The 27,693-nt window shown below is 37.4% G+C and overlaps 1 protein-coding gene, 1 non-coding gene and 1 pseudogene across 3 annotated transcripts; all 3 read right to left on the reverse strand.

Annotated features, from left to right (window-relative positions):
- Nucleotides 1-261: 261 nt before the first annotated feature.
- On the reverse strand, nt 262-1,979 carry LOC148732944 (uncharacterized). The gene is made up of 2 exons (XM_088758935.1): nt 1,501-1,979; nt 262-1,415 (listed from the first exon to the last, which is right to left on the reverse strand). Exons 1-2 carry the CDS (start codon nt 1,664-1,666, stop codon nt 1,021-1,023), a joined length of 561 nt encoding a protein of 186 aa, XP_088615061.1. The 5' UTR covers nt 1,667-1,979; the 3' UTR covers nt 262-1,020.
- A 9,390-nt stretch (nt 1,980-11,369) lies between these two features.
- On the reverse strand, nt 11,370-27,630 carry LOC111335197 (peptidyl-prolyl cis-trans isomerase-like 1; annotated as a pseudogene). The gene is made up of 8 exons (XR_016000760.1): nt 27,581-27,630; nt 27,221-27,286; nt 22,505-22,552; nt 16,817-16,905; nt 16,076-16,147; nt 13,319-13,380; nt 12,527-12,611; nt 11,370-12,222 (listed from the first exon to the last, which is right to left on the reverse strand). The product of XR_016000760.1 is annotated as a peptidyl-prolyl cis-trans isomerase-like 1 (transcript).
- On the reverse strand, nt 17,357-20,265 carry LOC111335193 (uncharacterized). Its single transcript, XR_015999767.1, has 2 exons — nt 20,242-20,265; nt 17,357-19,828 (listed from the first exon to the last, which is right to left on the reverse strand). It is a non-coding gene; the product is annotated as an uncharacterized LOC111335193 (transcript).
- Nucleotides 27,631-27,693: the final 63 nt, after the last annotated feature.

Genomic DNA, 27,693 nt, shown 5'->3' on the forward strand with positions numbered 1-27,693 from the left:
CCGTAGGTAGCAAATCCACGCCATAAATTTACCCCTTTACCGAAGTAGATTTGACCCGAAAATTTCTCTTCCAGCGAAAATATAAAAGTTTGTGTTTATTTGATTTGAAAAAAGGAAAGATTTTTAATGCTAACATAGCTTTCGACCACAAATGCCTACGTGATCTTCAAGTCTCTTGAGCTCAACAGCGTGACTAATGCTATTTTTCTTCCAATCACAGATCGGTGCAATTCCTGTATTTAGCTGCAAGTGCCACAAAGCCAGGTCGCCATTTTGACTACGCGACGAAAGAGAGAGTCTGGGATCTAGGGGTCTGACTGAAGGGATGTGTTGCTTGTGAAGATCGAGAAAACGAGAAATCAATTTCCGGTGGGGCAGCGAAAAACTGTTGAAAACGTTTAACGATGTTCGGGGCAGCCAGTACCTGCCAAGAGCGCGCTAAATCTTTATTAGGTAACGATAAGTTGAGCGACGTTAAGTTTGTGGTTCCCTTGTCCCTGCATGGGGGTACAACTGAGAAGTCTAAAATGGTAATCCCCGCTCATAGGTTCTTGTTGGAGATTGCAAGCCCGGTTTTCTACGTGATGTTTTGTGGCATATTGGCGGAGAGAAATGATTTTATAGATCTCCCTGACTGCGACTATCAAGGGATGATGGAGTTCCTAAGATACATTTACACCGAGGAAGTTCGCTTAAATGGGGACAATATTTTACAGTTACTCTATTTGGCAGAGAAATACATGACTCCCTCGCTGACCAACCGCAGCGTTTTATTCTTGCGAGACCATCTGGATTCAAGTAACATCTTTTGTGTCTTGAAACACTCTAAGTTAATTGAAAATAAGTCTCTCTGGCGCTCTTGTTGGAAATTTATAGATAAATTTATAGATAATGTAAATTCCAAACGATGTAATAACACTGGAATACATCGTGAAACGTAACCTCGTCTGATATTCAACGTACCATCCTTCCTTTGCTCTTGGTGGTTCCTTTCACGGCTAAAAGTCACAAATAAGTAACTCAGATCGACAGGCCAGGTCTTCCTTGCTTGGCAAAGAGTGGGTTTCTCGCCAAAACCGACCATTGGCAGCGAGCACACTTGGAATGATCGTAGTGCAACTTCCTCTGGTTGGCAAACCGGATAGTTATGGGCTGCTGTCGACTAACAACACATCTGGTAGAGGTGCGGAACGCTCGTTCGGACCATCCATCTGGCAGAAGGTTGTCGAGGTCTTCGGCTGTCACATCAAACCTTCTCCTACCACGACTCAGGCCACTGAACAGGTCTTCAAAGACCCCTGGATCCATCGGAACTCTGATGGTGGTGTGTCGAATGTATCCCTTTACTGGGACGGTTCGAACAGAAAGCTTCTGTCCAATCTCACCGACGAGATAATCTATAATTTTTTCGTTTCCTGAAAAAAGACCAAGATAAACGTTTAGTCTCGAACAAACTAGCCTTCAAGCAAAAAAAATTCGTTCCTGTTGCAATCTACTCACCTTTAAGTGAAGATCGCGCATAGTTCTTCATTGCGCAGTTACAATTTTCTTCCTGCACCCAAGTATCGTCCTTGCTTCCGAAACCCTTCCATCTCACCCGATACTCTTTACGTCCGTCAATGGAACGCACAGCCAGAATTTTTGCGACTTCGTAGTACTTCGACATTTTTTCGCAACAACGAGATCTAACTTTGATAAAGCTCAGTTAATGATCACTTAAAAATAGCTATCTTTATGGCCACGCACTGAAAGAACATAAAATTATCATACGGCAACAATAGTAACTTTAATCATGCGATATTCTATTGTCGACAAATAGGAAGGCGGAGTAACTTAAAACTATCACCTCTTTGTTAAATGCCGCGCGGGCTACCAGACTTTTAACTGGAAGACTAAAGTAGAACGACAACCCTCAAATATCACTGATTTTTTTTACTCCAGCAATTTAACTTGGCGTTATTCTTAATTCCTAAGATGTACTTTCCCAAAAGCCAATTTTTTCTTCTATTTTGTTTTACGTTACTAGTAAAACTATCTAGTAAAACTATCACCTCTTTGTTAGAAGCCGAGCGTGCCTCCAGTGTTTTCACTGGAAGACTAAAGTAGAACCACAAGCCTCAAATATCACTGATTTTTTTTTAGTCCAGCAATTAAACTTGGCGTTATTCTTAATTCCTAAGAATTATTTTCCCAAAAGCCAATATTTTCTTCTATTTTGTTATCTAGTAAAACTAGATAGTTTTAAAAACTATCTTCTCTCCGAGCGCGCCGCCAGTGTTCTCGCTGCAAGACTAAATTAGAACATTAACCTTTAAATATCATTTTTCATTCCTAAGTGGTATTTTCCCAAACAGAAAATTTTCTTCTCTTTTCTTTGCGTTACGAGAGTGAAAGCGTGATGGTATCAAGACTGGCGCTTCTTTGGTAAGAGACCCGCGCTGGCAACCAATGCTTTCATTGTTTTAGAACGACCACATTCAGTTAATCCTTTTTTTCAATCTAATCGGATGATTTTTGCAGTCCAAAGTGCAAGTTTTCATACATGAAGCTTTTTCTTTTCTTTCTTCTTCTACGAGTAAGGCAAGTTAGTTTTAAAATTCACAACTCTTGACCAAGGGAAACCGTCGATAAAAGCTGCTAGTTTTGCGGCTTTGTGCTGCGCGCTATTATCAACTGACCAAAGTAAAGTATAAAGAATTCAGCATTTCCAGGTTTCTTGTTTGGGGTTAATAACAATAATGAATAAGACTTATTACATTCTTCCAAAAGGGCTATTCGGTATGTAACTCGAAGGAAAAAAACGCTAAAGACATGTTACACCACGGAATATTTACGCTTTTGTCCACATTGAATACCTTTAAAAGCTGTTCAAAAAAGATTCAGTTTTATTTGGTTTGCTTTTTTTCCTCTCGTCCTCTTGCCGAGTAAAGTTCGTGAATGTTCTTAACAACAAAGCATCCTTATCGTGTTAATAAATTTATAATCAACTGGTTCGCTGATTAAAAAAATATATACTGAGACACCATGCATAGTGAAGGAGGGTATTTTCTCCCTTGGGTACCCCTGTGTGAACAGCACTCTCAGGAGCGACTTTCCTAACCTCTCTCCCCTGCTGCCGCTAATCCTACACACCGACAATTTTGCGACGATTTGAAATTAATCTTCGCCAAGTCTCGGCACAATTCCCTCAGCACAACAAACAACAAAAGGTTTTTGTTTGAACTTGTGAAGTCGAATTTAACCCACAACAATGGCCCATTTCTTGCTACGATAATGCAATTTGTTATCAATTTCAGGGTATGCAAAAGCTTCTATTTCCTGATAGTCTCCCTCGCAGCCGTTTTTAGTCTCGTCACGCAACGCTTCTCCCCACAAACGGCTGCTCACATTCGAACAGCATTCCTTTCCCTTTGTTGTCTTTGCACCAATGAGATCGCTGACATTGTTTCTTATGCGACCAATCAGAGCACAAGAGATTGTAATCACTATCGTTATTCCCGCGTTTTCAAATTCTGCATTTCATCGTAGTTTCTTGCTGGAGGAAACCCTGAAGAAGGTTTTGCAAAGTGATCGTTCTTTTATTTGTTCCACCTCAGTTGAGACAAAAGAAAAAACTTATGTTTTTTGAAAAAGTTCTTTTGATTTTCCGGCGAATATTAGTTCCTGTCTGGATGTGAATGTGAGCTGCTACTCAGCGACCAGCGAGTTGTCAGTTTGTAAAGCTTGCTACCGACGATTGATCAAGTTCAAAAAGGCCTCTGTTCATCTTGAAGAGTTCAAAGATGAATTGAAGGGAATCTTCAAGGATCGAGAACTTCCCAGAAAGAAGCGCTTATTGAGCGTTGAGAGCGACGGTGGAGAAATCCAAGCTTCGTGCCGTGGGAAATCCTCGAAATGTTTACAATTCGATCCGATCAATACGACTTGTACCTCTAATGCTACAGCCAATTCTAATATTTCTACCACGATCAGCCAAGAGGGACGTTATACTACGGAAAGATTTCCTATTGGTTCTAATGGTGTATTGATTTAGATGCCTCAAAATTATCACTGGATAAACAAACACAAGAAAAACATGCTCAGGGGTATCAGAGCTAGATAAACAGTAAACAAAACATTTTTTTTGTTGCCTCATGGGAAATTGAATTCTGTAGTCCATAGCTTTTGAGAATTCACACTGTCTATTCAGTATGCCACTGCAGTGTTAAGTAGTCTATGAATAGTCTGGAACAACACAAATGTACAATATATGAGAGCCTAGTGACAAGTATGTGCCAATGATGACAAACTGTTACAGCCAAAAAATGTCAAAACAGGACCCTGAAAAAGTCTGTTAGCCCAGATTTTAACCCAAGAGTACCCAGGTGCTGCAACTACTGATATAAATGAAGTTGATAAATATGTCTTCATAGGAATCAGATCTATTCAAAAGTCTGAAAGATTTGCAATCTCACTGAATAATGACTAATAGCAGTCTAACATTTTTGCTCAATATGCAAGAAGAATACAATTTGATACTGGCAGCAGCATCAATGAAGATATTCAATTTTCAAAGAATCAATTGGTCAATATAACCCATGGAATCTTCCATAGCATTCTTAATCAAACTTCAGACCATTATCATAAATTACTTTTCTCTATTACATGTACATGTATACAGTATTTTCTTCACAAGTGAAATGTAACTAATCTCAAACAGATGTTCCATCTTTTGTGACTTCACATGACAAAACTTTCAATTGCTATGATAGAGTATGAGTAGCACACAATTTATGTCACTAATCAGACAATGAAATTGACCAGTAATCTGATTTAAAATTATGATGAATTTATTAGATCACTCATTTTCTTACCACAATTTAGGAGGGCCAAAGAGCCTGTACTGTTCTCCCCAACCCCCTCCCCCACAGTGATTTCCACCACTCTGTGAAAGGACTCCAAAATGTTATCCTTATTGGTTTCAGGAGTGCAGGAATGCAACATTTCAACAAGCACATGTTTTGAATCATTTCCAATAAACATTAAAGTAAAACATTAATGGTAGCATAAAGTAAACCACATTATCATATAGTCTGGCCATAAATAATAGTTCTTTCTGTTTTTTCCTGACTCTGTTTCAGTTCATCAGTAAGCCCGCCAAAATAGAATTCCAGTTCCATGTCCTTATCCATATACTGCACAACATCAGCAACATTTGAGTTATTTTGACTTTCCTTAATTTCTACTGCATTTTTCATGTTCAGAAGGTTGAAGTAAGACTCACAGAAGGCTTCCATTTAATTATCTTGTGATGTTCCCCAACACATCAAAAGGAAAATAGACAGCATTAATCTATAATGAAATTTCTAATAATAATAATAATATAATGAAAACTTTATTAATTTTAATAATTTAATAATACTAATGTCATTCAGTGCTAAGGAACATGCAGAAAGCTGTCTCTAGCTCCTTTAACATTGCCAGGACTTTCAAGGTCCTATTGGACTGAGTTCTTCAAATGACGTTAGCTTCAAGCATAGGTTTTTAATAGGTTGATGGGACATTTATCTCCATTTTAGGGTCTAGGGGTCTACCATCTTAGAACTTTTAGGTTTTATTTGTGTCGGGACAGGTCCTGTCAGACTAAGTTCCCTAAATGACGTTAGTTTCAAGCATAGTTTTAATAGGTTGATGGGACATTTACTTCCTTTCAGGGCCTAGGGGTATAAAATTTTAAAAAGTTTAGCTTTTATCTATGTAGTAGTGACAATCAAATAGGCTACACCATGGCACCCAATATCAATTTTATTGGTAATCTGAAGCACTCAGAAGTGTATACTGCGACGATAATGTCTTGTATTTAGACACAGTATTTTTACAGGTGATCATGTGTAATATAACACAGACAGAATAAAACAACGATAACCAAAATAAGACCACAGTGTAATACTAATACTGACTAAACTATTTACATTTTCTATTTTCAATATTTACATTCTTATTGTTCTTTCCTTTATACTGCTTAATTTAAAACATACATGTAAAATAACATTTTGCTGCAGACTCGTTTTTATTGAAACACTTACCACTGCCTTACAACATGCGCTTCATCGACGGCAAAGGCACAGAGTTTTTTGGCATGGAATACACAGAGCTCGTCAGCATAAATCTCCAGCGTTCGTTCATTAACCACGCTTCAGGGGATCCGTAAACTAAGGAATATTCGCCGCTTTCGACACGAGTGCGTTTACCACCCTCAAGTGAACTTATGTTACCAGCTTTTAGCCCTAGCTCCCTCAAATGGGACACTTAGTCGTTCATAAGGCTTTCCCAAATGGTGAGAAAACGACGACGATATGACCAGGCTCTTGAGAGGTAAGATCAAACACGAGTGGTAGTGCTTCATACAGGAGAGATTTCCCGAAACCAGTAGGAAGATTGACAAATACATCCTTTCTTTCCTCAACTATTTTCCTAATTCCAGTTTTTAGCTGCGCATTTAAACTAGGAATTCGAAATGTATTACTAACAACATTAAACGCTTCTTCAAAGGACGCCATTTTCACATCCTCGGAGACCCAGGGGCTGTCGGTCGATTTCAAGTTAGGGCATGAAGAGCCCCTGGGGACATTGTCTTACAAGACTAGTTCCAAACGGTCGCAGTCGTTCTGCCATCTGATTGGTGCCAGAAAATCTTTGTGTTTTTCTGCCCAATCAGAGTGAAGTGTGCTTTAAAGTCCTTTCGCGTATTTTATGACGGACATACACTACTGGGTCAGTTGCTCGCTATGTTTGTTTGGACCGTGCGACGGAGATTTGCTTGAGGTGAAAAGTTTCAGTCTCGGCTCACAATGTAAGAGAAATCGATCAGATTGTCAGCGAAAATCTGACCGGAAATTATACTGAATACTTTCGCAGGTATCACCAGAGAACGTGTTTTAAAGTTTGCGAGGTTTGTATACAACACTATGGTTGCAGTCATCGATATGTGGCTTTAAACGTCTCGATTTTTGGCATAATTTGCTGTGACTGAAACTTTGCCAATCCCGTGAAGTTCGTCGCACGGGCCACGCAGGTATGTCGAGCAACTGGCGCTTTCGCCTACGTAGCTTTCTGCTTTCTGTGCGCGCCAAAATCTAATCTTAATAGTAAAGTCGTTCACAACACGGCCAAGGTTGCAGAGCGGACGACATCCAGCAAGTGCTAAGAGAAAGCTTAGCTGTGTTTCTGGTTAGCTAATTAAAATCTGAGCAAAAACTCATTAACGAGAACATCGTGGGAAGGAGAGATGTTTTCGGGCAGTTACCGAAGGGGTTTGGGAAAGAGTTTAATCTTTCAACTGCTGTCTAGAGTGTTGAAATTCTTGAGCTAGGAAGTCCACGGATTCTCTTCTAGTCCCTTGGTCCTTGTCATTTCACCTCTTCTGTCGATTGTTCAAGACCAAGTTAAATACCTTTGATCATTGGGAATCGATCTGATGCTGTTTTCAGTGGGAAAAACAAAACCAAAGACCAAAAAATATTGGATGGAAAGGGCGGGTTTGCTTTATTGCAAATGTCAGCTTAGTAGTACAGGGTCATCTACCCATATCTAATAAGCAAAAGTTTCCACACTTAGCTTTTCTTTTTTTTCAAGCGAAGATGAGATTAGATTTTGGCACGCACAGAATGTGGCTCAAGTACCAGTTGCTCGACATACCTGCGTGGCCCGTGCGACGAAATAACTTCACGGGATTGACAAAGTTTCAGTCACAGCAAATCATGCCAAAAATCGAGAAAGATTTAAGCTTAAGTCTCGTTTAACGTTTAAAGCGACATATCAATGACTGCAACCATCGTGTTGTATACAAACCTCGCAAACTTTAAAACACGTTCTCTGGTGATACCTGCGAAAGTATTCAGTATATTTCCGGTAAGATTTTCGCTGACAATCTGATCGATTTCCCTTACATTGTGTGCCGAGACTGAAACTTTTCGCCTCAAGCAAATCTCCGTCGCACTGTCCAAACAAACATAGCGAGCAACTGAACTAGTGGTTTATGTCCGTGTCAAAACACACGAAAGGACTCTAAAGCACACTTCACTCTGATAGGGCAGAAAAACACAAAGATTTTCTGGCACCAATCAGATGGCAGAACGACTGCGACCGTTTGGAACTAGTCTTGTAAGACAATGTCCCCAGGGGCTCTTCACGCCCTAACTTGAAATCGACCCACAGCCCCTGGGTCTCCGAGGATGCCATTTTCAAAGCTTTGAACTCGAAGATGAAACAAACAATATGATTGGTTAGACTACTTTGGCGCGTACAGTTCTCAACATATGTAACCCAAATAGTGATTGGTTGAAGTAGTGGAAAGGAGTGTTGTTCGAATGTGGGCAGCCGTTTGTGGGGAGAAGCGTTGCGTGACGAGACTAAAAACGGCTGCGAGGGAGACTAATTTCCTGATGGTGCTTATTATGATCACAGAAAGCCAAAGGAAGTTATGACTACTCTGGTGGGAATGATGATATTTATGCTCGTGATCACGAAGACGAAAGTAATGATGTTGATGATAGTAGTTATAATGATATTGATGACACTCATGTAATATAATGATTTATCACTGAACTCAACGACAGGGACAATGATGATGACTTTAGTGATAATCCTGATACAAATGCTCATGACCACATGGACGACAGCAGTGATAGAGATGACGGTTGCTATAATAATAATGATGATGATAATGAAATATTATCAATCAAAACTACAACAAAATTCTCCGACATAATTGGTTTTCACCAGCCTGATTTGACCACGAATAGGAAAATGTACGCATCATGCTTTTAATTGGACAGTGTATGTGTTATGCCGGTGAAATTAGACAAAACGCGTCATGTGTGCATCCTGTTGTCATGCAATTCTCAAGTTTTGGTTTCCATGAAAACAATAATCTATAGCTTGGTTGATTCGGAGATTTTGTCATAGTTCTGATTAATTAATAACAGGAAGTTGTGCTGTCCAATTTTTTTGTAATCATACCCCTGACCAACAAATCAGACTCCTACTTCGTAGTCAGTTGATTTTGTTAATCATTCCTTTGCTACAGAGTGAATTGAACTCCACTCAAGTTCTCTTGCCATTAGTTATCACTGGGCTTAAACAACAGTAAACGATCGCGAATTCAGAGCTGTTGAAAAGAAGATGTCTTTAAAATTTTAAGGACTGACTGTCTGGAAAGCTATACCTCGAGAGAGCTGCAATCATGAAATACTTTAAAGATTGTGCATTGCGGTGGGGATTTGGAGTCAACAGTGAGTTTGTGTCAGTGATCAGCTAAGTAAAAGTCTGTTGTGGGCTTAGATAAGTTTTTAAATGATAATTATCGTATTGCCTTATGAGAGTACCTCCTGAGTAAGAATTATTACACATTATTTAATCAAGTAATTCAGTTTATAGGAGCCTAACTACTTGTTCTTAAACTGTAATGCTGTTACTTTGCCAAAATGCCTTGGTTTTTATGTGCACTCTTCGGGTTTTTCTTCTGTAGAATAGTATCTGTGTCAGCATTAAAGATCTGTTGCTGGTACCAATCAGATCCCAGCATACATTATTCAGTTTGCAGCATAAGGATATGAAGCTCACACTGCGACTGCTGTGAGCAATCCAGGGCAGCCATTTTTGATGTAGTTTCATGTTGTTTTCTACCACTGTTGCAACATCAGGCAAATGATAACCAATTCGACCACGGAACATGTTTGACAACAATGAATCCTCTTTCTGTTTATCATTATGACATATAATGAATATTTCCATTAATTAGCCTCCACACTTGAGAAGGGGAAGCTTGAAACCTGTGGCTTTCTGTCTAGTTACAGATTGAATCTTCAAAAGACCTGCAATTTCACTATGTGTCAACTTATTGTTTAACTTCCACTTTTATCTTTTACATTGTTCATCCACTTTTACTTTTCATAATAATGTTGGAAACTGTCTTTGGAGGCAATCTGCATCCCTTTACATACATACAGTTTGAAACATACCTTTATAATTATGCGAAACTAGCAGTTATTATAATATCGTCTCTGTTGCTGCGACGTAAATATCATGGCACATGCATAATAATGTCCACATGCCTTCTTTCATTTATAGTTAGGCAAGGAAGTGTGCTAAGCGAGTATGTGAGAACGTGCATGAAGTAATCATTGACAGAGGTAATTTGCAGACCATATGGTTAATGGCAAATGGCAGCACAACAGAATATAAATAACTTATCACTACCATGCCAAGAACTGGGCTTTCACTCAATGTTCCTGCTGATTAATCTTTGATAAATCTTTTTATCAATATGTATTTTATCTTAAATACAAGTTCTTCTACTGTTAGTACTAGTTACCAATAGCCAGGAGTTTACCCATTCATAGCCTCTGTGTAGGCAAAATTTATCCTATTTAGGTATTGTGGGGACAAATAACTCAATTTTTTCGTGCATTTTGTAATGTCAACTTTATAGCTTTTTCCCTCTTTAGATCAATTTGATATTTTAGTAGTGTGGGACAAAGTTTTTTTAAATCATTAGATTACATTTATTGAGTTGTACGTTCACCTCAGCCTTGTTAGCTGCCACTTTGTAATCTGCATTATATCAAATAAAATGATTACTTTTGTAGCGAATTTGTTGTTTTTAATTTCTTTCACATATTTTATGTACCCCATGCTCATTAATTTACACTTATTCTTTCTGTTTTTCAGTTATCATTTATTCACTATTAATCTTGCACTTTATGTAAATTACACCACCCTCAATATTTCATGTTTCACACCCCGTCGAGCAGCGTGTGTTTTATATCGCTTCTATATAAACCTCTTCCTTGCATATATTTCCTCAGCATTTGGTAAGTTTCGTTTTGTTGTATTTTAGTATTTAGTATCTTATTTTGTTCTGTATGTTCAGTCAATAATGAGACAGCAAATTATGTCAGCCAGTTGTCAAGTTAAATGGTATTCCCAAACCCCCACCATTCTTCACTTGTTTTTATATACTCATAGACTTGCAAAGGCTTCAAGAAGTGTAGCTCAAACTTCATTTTCAAGTTCAAATACAGTTAGGGTTGTTCGAAGTTTTACCAGTCAATTGGTGTCTACTTTCCTATAAGCATATTTCTTGAACTAGTGCTTTTACCAGGCTCTTGGCTCTTGGTGATTATGAAAAAACAGGGAAAGCAAGGAATGGTAGGTGCCTCACCTGTCCAGAGGCTGGAATAGGTTAGAACTGACAGGGTAGTATTACACATTTTAAACCCTGTCACAAAAGTATTCTTGAAGAAAAGAGTTCCTGCACTTTATCAAGTACTCTCACTTGTAAATCGATGAATATTTTCTCCTTGCATCAGAAAATCATATCGCTAAGATTTAGCAAAAGTGCATCTTGGTGTTTAATCAAAAGCTTATTGCTACAGTTAGAACATGAAACAAAACATCACAACAAACCTCTCAGACAGGATGATATCAGAAATTCACTGAAAACATCTTTAGAAAAAAACTTACCTATTAAAAAGTAAGTTTGGGAAAAAATTAAGAAATAAATGGTTTGAAGTTTACCCCTACTTTCACAGAATTAGGTACAGTTTTGGCGACTTTTCATGTTGTAACATGGATGCCGTTACAGCGGATGTCGTTAGGGCGGATTACCACCGCCCAGTTAGCCAAATGGATAGTGCACTGGACTGTTGTGCGGGAGGTCAAGGGTTCGAGCCCAGGCCGGACCAACACTTAAGGTCTTAAAATAATTAAGAAGAATGTGCTGCCTTTCTATAACATCAAGAAATGGTTCGATATTCAAGTCTTCCCGGATAGGGACAAATAAATGAAGGTCCCGTCTCCTGCAGGGTTGGGGTAGGAGACGTTAATTTCCCACACACGAGATTACTGTGTGATGGATGTCCTCCCCTGGGGTGGGATGGTGGGTTTGTTGTGAAGGCCGAAAGTTAGATAACTCATTGGTTTAATTACGTCACTTTCGTTAGCTAAAGAATATATTATTGTACTGTATTGTATTGTCATTCAGCTCATGTTACAACAAAAACCAGTTACATGTAAATATCTGACGCAGTTTGATGTAATGTTATTATGGATATCCATACAGTCTGAGAGGTTTGTAGTCTTCATTTGGCACATTAATGGATGGTTCAATGACTTCAAACAATATGATATGTGCGTTTTGGTGCTGCTTTCCCATTTAAAATGTAAACATCATGAAGTGGCCTAAAAAAGGACAAAACAAAAAAGTCAAAACATGCACACTGTAAAAGATTGAACTCAAATAGGGAAAATAACAAAGGAAGAGAATAGTCAAGGCATTGAAAATTTAAGATAAAAAATCAACTCTGCACTCCACATCCCCTTGAAAACTTGAGAAGGAAAAATGCAATTTCGGTAACTAAAGCAGACCACTTATGATGATTACTCTCAGTGCCTTCCAGCGTAGCAATAGAAGACAAAGTTTTCTGGATGTCAAATTGTGCTGTGTACAATACATTTGAAAAATCGAATAATGCACTGAGAGTACCTATCACCTGGGTCTGTCTCCACTAATCCTATCCTCTTCACAACACCGATCCCATCGCTGATGCAACCAAATATGGTATGTTTACCTGCAGAAAATTATGCAATTGTCTATTACCTACTCTCATGAAAATTAGTAAGGAGCAATGGTCATTATGAGATTCTCAACTAGCATCAACTTTGAACTTAAGGCATCCTACTAAAATTTTAATGTTACAATAATACTGGAACAAAAAATAAATAAATAAAAGGAAGCATCAGACACAATCAATAGGATTAGATTGGACTTGACCACAGAAATGCAGATCAAATTAAAGATCTGATGTCAAAATTTTGAGTCAAGCATTAATTTTGTAAGAGTTTGAGTTCCATCTACTAGACATGGAAGATATTACAAGATACACAACTGGCATCAAGTTTAAAGGTAAAACTTCATCTTGATATTGAAATGTTAAAATTATAATACCGAAAGTAAAAAACATGACAAAAACAAGCATCAGATATAACTAATTACATTAGATAAGACATGACCACAGAAAAGCTGATCAACTTATGGATCTATGTCCACATTTTGAGTCTAGCATTAATTTTGTGAGTGTTGTTACCTCCATCTGTTAGATATGGAAGATAATATAAAGTTTTGAAAGTATAAGATCCCAAAAAATGCAGAAAACTTAATAAAAGGTTCTGACGGGTGCTTGTTGGGCCGTATATTTTTTGTTGTATGCTTCATTTATTTACTTCATTCCATCAGTGGTTCCCTTGTGTATTAAAAGAAACTCAACAAGTTTCTTACCATCAAGCCACTGTGTTGGAGCTAAGGTGATAAAAAACTAGCTTCCATTTGTGTTTGGACCACTACCTACAACATAGGAACAACTTTAGTGAATGAAATGTATCACTAAATATTTCCTTTTCTTTGTCTGCCGTGTTCTCGATAGGTATTCTTTTGTCAAAAAAGTGCTTTCCATTAAGGCTTTACAAGACGATTATAATTGAGTGATAATGCTGCTAGAACAACTGGCAAGTGATCAAAGGTAATAAAAAGTACTTTCATTTTTAACACTCAGTTTAGTTTCAGTTTCTTAAGAAAAATTGACAAAATACGAAACATGATGTACCACTGCTCGCAGTTAGCTACAGCTATTCAAGGCGAGCAGTGGCTTGACACATTAAATTAACTATTAACATACAAATTATACTAAGTGGATTAAAATTACAATACTAAGTAGAATTAATTATTATCATACAATACATTATAATAGGCTTACAGAACTAAGAATTAAGTAGGAGTAGTTACAATACTAATTTCAGAACTAAGTATTAAATAAGAATAATTACAATACTAATTTCAGATAATGAAACCTAGAAAACAAAGTAATAGTTACAATTAATTTACAGAACTAAGTATTACGTAGGAATAATTACAATACTAATTTCAGATAATGAAATCAAGAAAACAGAGTTTACTGAGATACAAAAGAGTAAAAAGGGAAAACAGAATAATGATAATAAATGAATATTGACCAATATAACATATGGGAAAGACAAAGATTCACAGGAGAATTAAACAGATTACATTAGAAGCTGGAAGGGTAATGCAGATTAGTTTAATTTTTAAGGCATATTCAAGTCCAGTATATCAATATACTCATTTGCCTCTGAGAGTTTCTGAAGGAGCATATTGTTAATCAACAACAAACATATGAAACATATGTATTAACTGCGGTTATGAAACATATATGTGCACGATCCTTCGCAGTAAAGCACTATTTGAGCAATAGTGAAAATCAGACCTGAAAAGAAAAAAAAAAAAAAAAAAAAAAAAATTTCAGGCCTGTACGGGACTCGAACCACTGACCTCTGCGATACTAGTGCAGCGCTCTACCAATTGAGCTAACAAGCCAACTGGGAGCAGGCCATCAAATTAATTCGACATGAACCCGTAGATGATAAATCAAACAACAACAAACATATGAAACATATGTATGAACTGCGGTTATGAAACGTATATGTGCACGATCCTTCACAGTAAAGCACTATTTGAGCAATAGTGAAAATCAGACCTGAAAAAAATTTCAGGCCTGTACGGGACTCGAACCACTGACCTCTGCGATACTAGTGCAGCGCTCTACCAATTGAGCTAACAAGCCAACTGAGAGCAGGCCATCAAATTAATTCGACATGAACCCGTAGATGATAAATCAAACAACAACAAACATATGAAACATATGTATGAACTGCAGTTATGAAACGTATATGTGCACGATCCTTCGCAGTAAAGCACTATTTGAGTTTCATAACCGTAAAGCAGTTTCATAACAGTAAAGCACTATTTGAGTTTCATAACCGCAGTTCATACGTATGTTTCATATGCTTGTTGTTGTTTGATTTATCATCTACGGGTTCATGTCGAGTTAATTTGATGGCCTGCTCCCAGTTGGCTTGTTAGCTCAATTGGTAGAGTGCTGCACTAGTATCGCAGAGGTCAGTGGTTCGAGTCCTGTACAGGCCTGAAATTTTTTTCAGGTCTGATTTTCACTATTGCTCAAATAGTGCTTTACTGCGAAGGATCGTGCACATATACGTTTCATAACCGCAGTTCATACATATGTTTCATATGTTTGTTGTTGTTTGATTTATCATCTACGGGTTCATGTCGAGTTAATTTGATGGCCTGCTCCCAGTTGGCTTGTTTAAGCTCAATTGGTAGAGCGCTGCACTAGTATCGCAGAGGTCAGTGGTTCGAGTCCCGTACAGGCCTGAAATTTTTTTCAGGTCTGATTTTCACTATTGCTCAAATAGTGCTTTACTGTGAAGGATCGTGCACATATACGTTTCATAACCGCAGTTCATACATATGTTTCATATGTTTGTTGTTGTTTGATTTATCATCTACGGGTTCATGTCGAATTAATTTGATGGCCTGCTCCCAGTTGGCTTGTTAGCTCAATTGGTAGAGCGCTGCACTAGTATCGCAGAGGTCAGTGGTTCGAGTCCCGTACAGGCCTGAAATTTTTTTCAGGTCTGATTTTCACTATTGCTCAAATAGTGCTTTACTGCGAAGGATTGTGCACATATACATATTGTTAATGTTGTATTTCAATTTCCCTTTCGGCATTTGACAAATTTCATCAGATAGGTTATTCCAGATTCTAACACCATTTCTTGAAAAGACGTGTTTTGCTTGGTTAATCTAGAGTATCCAAGAAAAAAGTTGCCTCTTGTTAATGATCTTGTGTTATGTGAATGAATATTATGTTGGTAATTATAAATAAATTACTTACTTGAGGTGGCAATGTGTTATTTGAGATGTCATGCCTTAAGATGGCAACTGACTTGAATTAAATAATATCTAGAGGTAGTAAACTGGAAGAAATGAAGAAGGGTACTGCGTGAGTTTTATAATCACAGAAGAACATGAGGCGAAGGGCACGTTTCTGAAGACGTAAGATCTTGTTTGTGTGACTTGTTTTTTTACAAATGAAAGTAATCCATTTTCACCGACTTAACGTCACATTTTGCTGATAATAGCTCCGTAAAGCATGTTTACCTGTTTGCCATTGAAAGGATTCCGGCCCCTGTGTGTTTTAAATCTCTTGTAATTTCATCTTCAAATGCAGGCCTCTATATAACATATATGTGTTAATTTAATCAATTCACTAAAAAATGTAGCAGGTGGTGTCAAGAAGTATTGAAAATCAGTGCTGCAAAAATGAGAAGAAAAGGGTATCAATTGTGATTGGTGATCTACGCTCATGAAATTAGATCAAAATCACGGTGCTTACTGTTCCAATGGGCTAGTTGTTCTCTGAAAACCAGTTCTTGATGGTATGAAAAACGAATGAAGCTCCACTGCCCACAAGAATATCTTAAATCAAATTTTGTGCATGTCTGCATGGTACTGCTAGGACATTGAAAAAAGAATTGTAAACTTCTCTTTTAAATATTCTAAACTGCCGCCTTCAGTTGCTAGCTCAAAGCAATCTAAAACACTAAAAGGTATGGTATAAAGAAGGAAAGTTTTAAAAGCTGATGAGTCCATGTTTAGCTATGAAAAGAAGTACATCTTGCCACTCCTAACTAATGGAACTCAGCATTTCAAGTGGGCTTTCTGGCTTGTAGTCCTCTGACTTTTATAAATTTGAGGTAAGATTGTCAAAAAATTATGTTATTGTCAAACAAGGAGACTGGTTATTAAATCTTAGAAGAGTTGTGGTATCAGAAGACAACTAACAAAAACAAATAAAATGCATAGAACATTTAAAAAATCTTGGGGGGAGACCAGACTCACCCATACACAGAAGCTCCTCGACACCCAGTTCCTGTAGGGTGCCCTGTTTGAATCATGAAATCTTGTCGAATAGAACTAAGTGGTCACCCCTTAAAATTTACAAATAATATCATTAGACGCTTTTCCTAGAAAAAAAAAAAGTTCCCTTTGACCACCGCTGGCTCTTGTGTGGAATATTGGGGAGGGAAGGGTTATAGACCACTTTCATAAATGGCTGCCGGATTAATATTCTTTTGTTTAAATTTAAATTTGCCTAGGTGGCCTCGTTCTCCAGTACAAAATTCAAAAGAATACATTATCTCAAGCGAGGCCACCCAGGCAAATTTAAATTTAAACAAAAGAATATTAATCCGGCAGCCATTTATGAAAGTGGTCTATAGGTCATCATTGTTTTCTTCTTTCTTAGAAAAAAGAGCAGACCTTTGTAATTTTTCACAAGCTTAAAATATAATTTTTCGAGGGAAACCAACAGTAACAACTCTCCGGGTGAACTAAATGTAAGACGGCCAAAACGGTCGACGTAAGAACAAAAGATCCGAGGGAAGATTTACAAGTTTAATGCACAGCAAATAAATGCAACGGTACAATAAAAAAAACGGGAACGAGTGACACTAAACAATAAATAAGAAAACAAAGTTCCAATGAGCTAAATCATGTAACAAGATTAAAATGAATTAGGAGAAAGTACTTAACAGTAAAGGATAACCTACAGACAGAAATAATTCAGTAAAGAAAGGAAACAAACAAAGTACTTGAAAACAGGAAATTGTGTGACAGAAACTATCAAAAATAGTAATTGCTACACCAGGCATGAATTCAACAAAGATTACAAGCTAGGCTTAATATTACAACTTGAGCTAATACAGTATAAAACAGTGAAAGGAGAAAATGAAATTACTAGTGTAATGAAAACACAGGAATCATAGCAACAATGAATTGGAAGCAGGTAAGCAAAATATTACAGCTGCTAAAACGAAAACAATTGTAGTTCATATAGCAGAGAAATTACATGCTGTGCGACAAAGGTCAGAGTAAATAAATAAGATACAGTAGTAAGATAAAAAGAGTATGTGGCTAAACTAAGCAAATTCTAACCCGAAAATCACTACAAAAATACAATGGAAACAACTATATGCTGAGCTTAGGGCTCAAACAAACATAAAATACTGAAACATACCAAAAGCTAGTATAGCTTAGAATCCGCTTTAAAGACACTCTCAGGAAGGCAACAAATCAACTGAACTCACCGAGCAAACAGTTGTAACTTATAGTAAAATACAGGAAAAGGTAAAAATAACTTAAAACCAAATTTGGGCTAGGAGCGATTAATTAAACAGGAATTACCTAAGGGAAATCGGCAATTAAACAGGAATTACATAAGGGAAATCGGCAGTTAAAGGAATAATACAATTAACACATTACTAACAAATCGCTAAAATTCCATAAAATAGAATAAACAGAACAAACATGTTTTAAGTAGGAAATAAGCCTAAGTGACTCTGTCACATAAACAAAACGCTAGTTGTCATGGGCAGGCATAAATCTTTTCATATAGAGGGGCAGTTTTGGCTTGCAAACGCGAAACGCAGAAAATAAGGCACTGTATTAAGAGACATCCTAATAAGAGCTTAACTGTGAGGGAAAAAGATATTAGAGCGCTAGCGAATGGCAGGAGTCGCACAAGCCCTATGAATACCATCGGTGTTCTTCTCCTTTCCGGCTTACAGGCGTGTCAACTTAAGCAAGGTAGAGTTATTCATTGATCAAGTTACCCCTTTCATTTTTCTAATTCAACTATCCTTCTTTCAGTGATCAAGATAGTAGATTTACCTTTACAATATACAAGCTTTAGTCATTTTGAATTTGGTTGTACGGCAGGCTTCTGTAAGAAAGTCAATGAAATATTTCTTTCCGATTGTGCATCGCCATGCTCACTAAGCAGCTAATGTAATAGGAGCAATAAAGAGTGAAGACGCTTATTAAATCACCTCTACTTAGAGTTCTCGTATGCTTTCTTCTTTTCTAGCTGCCTCTTGTTCTCCTGTGCCAACTTCTCGTGCGCTTTCTTCAAATTATCTGCAAACGTTTCAGCTAACTTGCGCACATTCTTCTTTGCCTCCTCAATGGTTGGATTTTCTGTCAGGAAGGAGTAAAGATCCTTTCTGGTTTTCTTGATATGTAGCATTTACACTTCGCACACATCATCCAGTACAACCCACTTGGAATAGTACCGCACGGCTTTTGTTTTGAATCCAGTTGAAGTCCAAAGTTCGTGTCGTTCCTCTTTTGGTTTCTTCATGGCTGTTTTCACAAATTTGTTCACGTCTCCTTTACTTAAAGACTCGCAGTGCATCTGCATCTTTTGCCAGAAAAGAGCTGCATTCATCATAATGGTTGAGAGAGATTTGAGAGCACCAATGGAGCTGTGTAAGGCTTCGATGGCGGCATCTGCTAGAGCGTCATCATCTTTGCAGTTATCTTCTCCGTGAATTCCAAACTCTGAAGTATCCCCTCTTGACGGCAAATCTTGTTGCTTCTGCTTTTCATTCAGGTGTTTCATTTTTTCTGTGTTTGCCATCTTAAAAGTGTCTTCGTAGCCTGATTGGTCTCCAATCTTGTTCAGTTTTTCCGCCGCCTTATGAAAGTCCAATGCCACTCCAGACGCAGTAGCGCCTACCACACCAGTGATAGCATCTCCCAATTTTGCGAGAAAGTTGCCGTGTTTGTCCATCGCTTTGTCTTCTTTTGCTTGAGCCACCCTGTATCAAATGCCTTTTCTTCAGCATCAAGCTCATTCTTCTGCACCTCTTGCGCTATCTTTATTCGCATTTCAAGTTTTCTTCTTTCTTCCTCAAGAGCTCTCTTCTTCTTCTCCTGAGTGCCCTTTGCTTCCTGGGTATCTTCTAGGGCACCAATCACATCCTTCGTTGCCGTGCCAAAGTCATCATGTAATTTCTCCGCCGCCGTAGCCATCTCTTTTGCCACGTCAGTTAATTGCGAGAGAGTTTCCCACTATTCGTGGAAACTTATAGCATTGTTGACATTGATGTCCAGAGATAACGTGTCTTCTCTGGATTGGTCAATGGACTTTTGATAATAAAAATAGTAACTTTGCATATCCCATTTCAATATCCTCCGAGCCTCCTCTTCATTGTTTACCAGGTCAATCTCTACATTTATCTGTTTCGGTGCTCCCCTAAAAACATTTTCTAGGAGATCCAAACGTAGCTAACCACTAACTCGTCAGAAAAAAATCTCATTTTTCAACTTTGAAATTCATTTGCAGATGAAAGTAGGGACAAGTCGAGTGAGCTTCTCTCTCTGGGAAATAAACACCCCACCGTAGGCACCTTAGGGAGACACTTTCATTTTCTTAGAAAGACATGAAATGTTCTGTCGTGCTGACTCATTCCAGTAATCAATACCTTAGTAGTTACAAACATCAACATTGGAATTTTCAAGATGAGCTAATTCAGGCCAAAACCTACAATTGTCGAAATGGAACAAATCCTTTTCGTGTTGGTGTCTTATGATTGCCATTGCACTTAACTGCTCTTTCTCGGGTTTCGTGTGTTTTCTCTGTAAAGTTCATGTTGTTGCATGTACTCTATGTCAAACGATTTCCTGTACTTCCAAATCTGGGGAAACGACTATTTAACTAGTACGTTAATTGAATTTCTTGGAAAAGAATGAATAGCTCTCTTTTGACGATGAAAAGTTGTCATTAACTTCTGGAAGCAAACATCATCGTTAATTCGTTCTAGCAATATAAGCTTATTCAACGCCACATGCACACATCGTTCGAAGAGTTTACTAACATGGCGCTCATTTCAGTTAGCAAAAAGTGTTTTGACACCCTAGAATCAGCACTGAAAGAAGTGAAAACAGGTGACATTCGCAGTTCCGAGATTATGTTGAAATCACTTGGAAAAGATGGTTTGTTAGTACAACAACAGGCATTTGTATATTGTGAGCGGCTCAGAGAAGCTGAAAATTAACACAAGCAACAAGTGGAGGCCATTACCCAAGAAATAAACGAGTTATATCAGAAACAGAAACAGCACGAAAAAAGGAAAAGAGAATTAGAAGCAAACAAATCTGTACTAACGAGCAAGAAGAATCATTAGATCCAAAGCAAGCGAGAGGCTTTGGAAAAGTATCAAGAAGCAGAGAGGAAGAAGAGTAAAGCTGAAGATAAATTCAAAGAATTGAACACCTTTTGGTGGGTGCCTATTTACGGTCTGTACCTTGGTGTGTGCGAATTAGTAGAAGAAAATGACAAGAAGGAAGAGATACCTCGAGAGAAAAGCACCGTCATGAAAGAGATGCCGACTGATAGCGCTATTTATGCAATAGCGAAAATCAGATCTGGAAAAAATCAGGCCTGTACGGGATTCGAACCACTGACCTATTGCATAAATAGCGCTATCTACTGCGAAGGATCGTGCATCATACGTATTTAATACCGCAGTTCAAAATATATGAACTTCATATATTCATTGTATCTGATTTATCATCACGGGTTTATTACGAATCAACTTAACGGCCTGCTCCCAGTTGGCTTGTTAGCTCAATTGGTAGAGCGCTGCATTAGTATCGCGGAGGTCAGTGGTTCGAATCCCGTACAGGCCTGATTTTTTTTAGGTCTGATTTTCGCTATTGCATAAATAGCGCTATCTACTGCAAAGGATCGTGCATCATACGTAAGATATATATATTTACCTGCAGATAGGCTGCACCTGCATATAGGCTGCTCCCCCCCCCACTATTTTTCTAATTTTGGTTGAAAAAAATAATTAGTGATTTGTGATCAGAGATTGCATAGCTGTTATAATGAAACCCATCACCAAAGAAAAATTGTAAAATCTATAGAGCTGACTTAGAATAAAATGAACAAAAGGCAGCAATGACGTTCACTTGGGCTTCCCTCTATGAGGGGATGTTACTAATCAGAGTAACCCAGTAATGAGTAACAGTAACAGGCAAACGAGTAATGGCAGCAAGTGAGGCCAAAAACACCTCAGGTTTACTTTTAATTCTTTCAATCACTCCTCACTTTAAACTTTCAAATTTTAATATTAAAACTTCTGTTTAGAGTTTATTCCAAGCATCATTGAACTAAAGAACTTTGAGTTTAAGTGCAAACCCAACACTAATTTTTTTTATCATTTTGATTGTTTATGAGCTGATGTGAATCACAAGCCATGGGAACAATTAAAGGTCAGTGGCTAAATGATTTGAATCACTATTAGCAGCTGGATTGATCGGTATACACTTCTTTTTACACTTAAACAGACAAGAATAATCATGTGCTTTTCAAAATTGGTGGAATTGACTGCTGCATACCTTCAATTTCACTCAGTAAAAAAGAAAAAGAGGGAAGAAACCTGCAGTCACAAAAAATAAATTCTGAGGTATATCATTTGAGGTGGGTCACCAAGAAGTTTGTTATCATTTGCAAGCAGGAGAAAAGTACATTGTCTGTCAACAAAGATTGTCATGTTACAAAGCAAAATACAACAATTTGAAGTGTAACACTTGGAGCTATCCTGCACATCAGTGATGCATGAAAATGCTTGTACCCCACGTATTAGCCAAACCCCAAACATTTATCCCATTTTTGCAATAACAACAAAATGTGGCCTATCTGTGCATAAATATGATCATACTTATTATACAGTACTATACCTTTATAATTCTGTGGAACTTGCAGTTATTATAATATCCTCTCTGTGCCTGAAATGTAAATGTCATAGTTTATCCACAAACCTTTTTTCATTTTATAGTTAAGCAAAGTAAGCATGAGAGAAAGAGCATGGAGTATAATCATAGACTGAGGTAATTATTTTGTTCACCATATGGCTAACAGTGAATTACAGTATAAAAGACTATCAATATCTTATCTCTAGCAGGGGTGAAGCAGCAGGCATGGACCGAGGTACTATCCAATAATTGGACTTTTACTTCGATGCTCCCAATGAATAATCTTTGATTTAAATTTTTCATCAATAATTTTTTTTATATCTAGATACAAGTTCTGCTACTGTTAATACTACAGTGTAGTTACCAATAACCAGGAGTTTCCTCATTCATAGCTACTGTCTCGGCAGAATTTTTCCCATTCAAGTATTGCACAAGAAATAATGACTTTTTGTACATTTTGTAATATGTATAGTTTTATCTCTTTAAATTGATTTTATTTTTCCAGTAATTTAGAATAAATATCTTATTTAGCACCTTACTTTTTTTTTCATTTACATTTACATTTACATGTTATTAGGTCAGTAAAGTCATCAACATATCACAACAACTGTAAAAATAAAGCAAATAACTAGATATAGGTGATAAGGAAATGAATAAAAAAACAATTATATTGATGTTGAAATAAAAGTTTAATTACGAGAACTATATAAGCTATGTACAACTATCATTTAAAAAGGTTGATAACCTATGTTTAAAAATTTCTAAGGAAGTTGACAAATCAATGGTCTCAGGGAGGCAGTTCCAGTCTGTTATAATTCTTGGAAAAAAGGAAATTTGAAAATGTCTTTACTGGCATATAGGATGTGAAATTTAAAATCGAGTTTCCAGATGGAATTTGAAACCACGACCCTCTGTGATCTAGTCAGATGCTCTAACCACTGAGCTAAAGGAGACTCTATGGTGAGCAAGGGTCAATGAGTGGGTATTGACTTAGTGGGTATTTGGTTCAAATCCCATCTGGAAACTCGACTTTTCTCTTATATTAAAAATTGTTTATTTCATCTTTACATGCTCACTTTGGGGGCTGGTTGGCTGCATGTGATGCTTTAATGCATGTGATGCTTTAATGCGACAGCGTGATGCTGTTAATGAGCTTCTATGCGCTAGCTGATGTTTGGCTGTGTAGCCGCATGATGCGGTTCCAGTCAATACCCACTAATTGACCCTTGCTCACCATAGAGTCTCCTGTAGCTCAGTGGTTAGAGCAACCGAATAAGACCGCGAGTTAGCTTATACATAAGTAGTAACCGAGACTGCCTTCTTCTCATTTCCAACGTGGTCCATCCTAAATCTTCGATCATATCAGTAACAATAGCATATCTATGATAATTCTGTGAGCAAAACCGTGTTGCTTTATGTTGAACTCTTTCCAGGGAACTGACATCTTTCTTTAAAAACGGATCCCAAGCTGCAATCGCGTATTCCAGCTTCGGCCGTACTGGGGATGTATATGCAATTTCCTTTACATTTTTTGGGCAATTCCAAAAGTAGCAATGGATTGAACCCAGCAACTTGTTTGCTTTAGCTGTTATTATGGAAACGTGATCTGACCACTTAAGCTTGTTACTAATAGTAACCCCAAGATATGGGAAGCTATCCACCTGTTCCAATTTCCTGTATCAGAGCCCCATGCAAAGGTATCTGCAGGACCAGAAAAAGCCATATACTAATAATAACCCCAAGATATGGGAAGCTATCCACCTGTTCCAATTTCCTGTATCAGAGCCCTATGCAATGGTATCTGCAGGACCAGAAAAAGCCATATGCCCACAAGGTGTGAGGTGAAAAAGGAAAGGACAAATATAGAGAAGCACTTCAAGATTATTCTGCAAGAAAAATTTTTGCCAGTTCTGCTGAAAAAGTTTGCAGATTAAAACTTATTAAGTGATGCTCTCTCTTAAAAGATATGATTTTTTTCTTCAAAGGTTTAGTGATAAGTCACAATCAGACTTATCTTATTATTTTGCAACAAAAGGTTTTGTTTTTTTAGCAAATGCTGCCAAGAGGCTAATTTAAACAAATTGGTTTTCTTCTAAGTTTCTATGAATCTATGCTAATAACTTCTAATAACTTCTTACTAACCAAGCACAAGGGCCTTACTGGGGAATATTGGCACAAGGTCATCACAGATCTAGTGCAGCGAGGTCCTTTCAAAATCATAGAGGGCCAATATTCCTCAGTATGGTTCCAGCAAGCACGATCAGTAAGTAGTTTATTATACAGACCAAACTGTTTTATCTGGATCAACTGTTTTTTTTTTTTTATCTGAGTAAATAACATGTAAATTGGCCACCATAAAGAGTTTTTACAGCCAACATTTTGAGTGTTAGCCCTTTGTCAGAACCAAGGGCTAAATCTAAAAACCTCAGCTTAGAAACTCTTTACAGTAGGCGATTTACATTATGAACTCAGTTGATAAAACCTTATAATCTTGTTCAACCCCCAACTGTTTAATGCACTGGTATTAAACCAATATAATTTATACCCAGTCAAGTAGCCTCCATCTACTCAAAAAGAAACCGGAGAACCTCTAGATCTCTATTGACCTGTATCATTACATTTAATTAATTAATTTTGATCTCCCCTAAGTCTCATCCAATAGTCATTAGTATTGCATTTGTGAGTATTTGTGTGTGTGCACATGCTTATGTGTATCTGTAATCAGTGGGTCAAGTACTTTTATTTTAGAAAAGCAATAGACTGCACTATCTATCCACTTACTGCAGCAACAACCCACACAGGATGTTGGGAGAACAAGAGAAAAGTTTTTTGATCACTTATCTCTAGCCTGTAATTTACAAACTTTTCTCCTGTTCTCTCGGTTTATGGTCAAGTCATGCAAAAGTCATCTCCCCCCAAATTGCGTCACCTGGAACCTGAGTCGCATCCACTGAAATAGAGACAAGTCACCTGATTTTTTTAACACTTGTGGAAACACCAAAATGGCATATTTTTAGAAACCACTGAAGGTACAGATTGATTGAGACAGCCTTTTCATGTATTTACTTACACTGTACGTTAGCAATCCTTCAGTAGTAAAATGTAACTATTAATGCAACCCGTTTAAAACGTTCACAAGAAATATATAACATGTCCCTCAAAATCCTGAGTTACATTGCCTGATTAAATTACAATACCAAACTTCAACTATAAACCTTTAAATTCCTCTTTAAATATGATACCCAAATGCTCAACAAAGTCCCCAAGAACTATTATCAAAAACAATTCATGCTAGATTTCAAACAGATGTAACCAACATGAACAATGTTTATCTAATTCAGTCTACATCCCTAACATACTTAGTCTTAAACTAGCGAGAAATATCCTAATGAGTGCACACCAAACAAACAATGCAACAAACAACACTTTTTAGAGTCTTCACTCAAATGTCTTTTGGTTCTGACTATATAATCAATTTCTGTAAAGTCAAAGTCTTCATGGTAAAATGTTAGAAACCAAAAACCCCTTTAGGGATAAAGTTTCTAGAGTGTACAAAATGCCTGTAGGTACAAAACAAGTGAGTGACAAACAGACTGTGCAATGCTGCATTTTGTTATTGTAGAAACCAACAACACTTCGCTTTGTTGTTGGAAATGAACAACAGTTTTAGAGTCATTACTCAAACGTATTTCAATCAAGGCTCGACACTAACAGTAGCCCACTAGCCATAGACTAGTAGAAATTCGGTTTTGGCTAGTGGTTTTCGATCTCCACTAGCCAGTTTGGCTAGTAAACAAACTGAAATTGTCGTACTACCTAAGATTTCACTAGCCACTTGGCTTATAAGTCAAAAAGTTAGTGTTGAGCCCTGTCAATTCTGACAACATGATTGATTTCTGTGTACAGTCATCAAAGCCTTCATGGTGTTATTAGAAACCAACAGCGCTTGAGTGATAAAGTTTATGAAGTTTATGAAATGTCTGTGAGTACAAAATGAGTACATTCCAAATGAACAATGCTTCATTTTGTTGTTAGAAATGAACAAAGCTTTTAGAGTCATCACTTAAACATTTTTCTCTACTGATCACCATCTTCAAGGTGTTGTCAGAAACAAACAGCCCTCTAGTGGTAGAGATTTCTCAACTTTATTGGCTATTTCCAGTCTTTAAGTCTGATCTTTTAGGTATTTGTTCTTTGGGTAACTTGACTTTTATTTCAGGCAACATAACTAAAATTTTGGGTGACATGACTCAGGTTCCAGACAACCAGACAACTATGTTGGAATAACTCTGTATGCTCATATGTCAATAGTAAATATGCAAATAATCCACTACACACACTATACCCACTTTACTTTTAAATTAAAATATACTACAGTATAAAATTTGTTCCGCATTTCTTTGAGCTGCATTGTATACTTGAGACTTGTGTTTTTAATCCATGGCCACAATCATAAGACTTTGGCGTACTGCCTGGGAGCTGGCAAGCACAGTTATGACTTCCCAAAAATATCAAAATAGTAGGGCAAGATTTCATTATGCATTGAATTCTTGGATAAAGGAAAGCAGAGGCAAAACAACAGATTTCCTTTGGGACTACGGCTTTGTTTTTTTATTGGTATGGGGTTATACGGAAATCTTTCCAATAGTAGTAAAATTGCGTTAATCAACCTGCACTTAATATCAATTTTAAGTACCTCACCAGTTCGGCAAAGTTTTTACATGTTTTTGGAGTATGCTTCCAATAAAGTTCACAAACAATCTGACCCTGAAACGAGAAATTACAGAAAATGTAAAAAATAAATGACGCACCCACAGAGTTTATGCAAAAATACTGTGAGGCCATAGCTTTCCATCCAATAAAGAGAACTCTTCTTGGTCTGCCTTTGGTTCGGAGATAAAAGACCACGTTCTTTCACTCGGAATTGCCGATGTCGGCACATTTCCGTTCTTGTGGACTGTGTGGCAAGCAATAACTAAGGAGCGACACTCAAAATAGGCTAAAAATGAGAGTAAATGCGCAAAATAACTTTTTGGTCTCCTGTTTAAGTGAAGGGCTTACCATGGAAGTTTCCAAACAAAAATGAGACGGTTCTGCCGCCATTTTAAAATAGGGACGTAGTTAGGATTCACTTCCAGGTTCCCTTCACTAGGGGACCTCATCATTGGCCAATC

This window comes from Stylophora pistillata, chromosome 4 (genome assembly GCF_964205215.1).
Source record: "Stylophora pistillata chromosome 4, jaStyPist1.2, whole genome shotgun sequence".
Lineage (NCBI taxonomy): Eukaryota > Metazoa > Cnidaria > Anthozoa > Scleractinia > Pocilloporidae > Stylophora > Stylophora pistillata.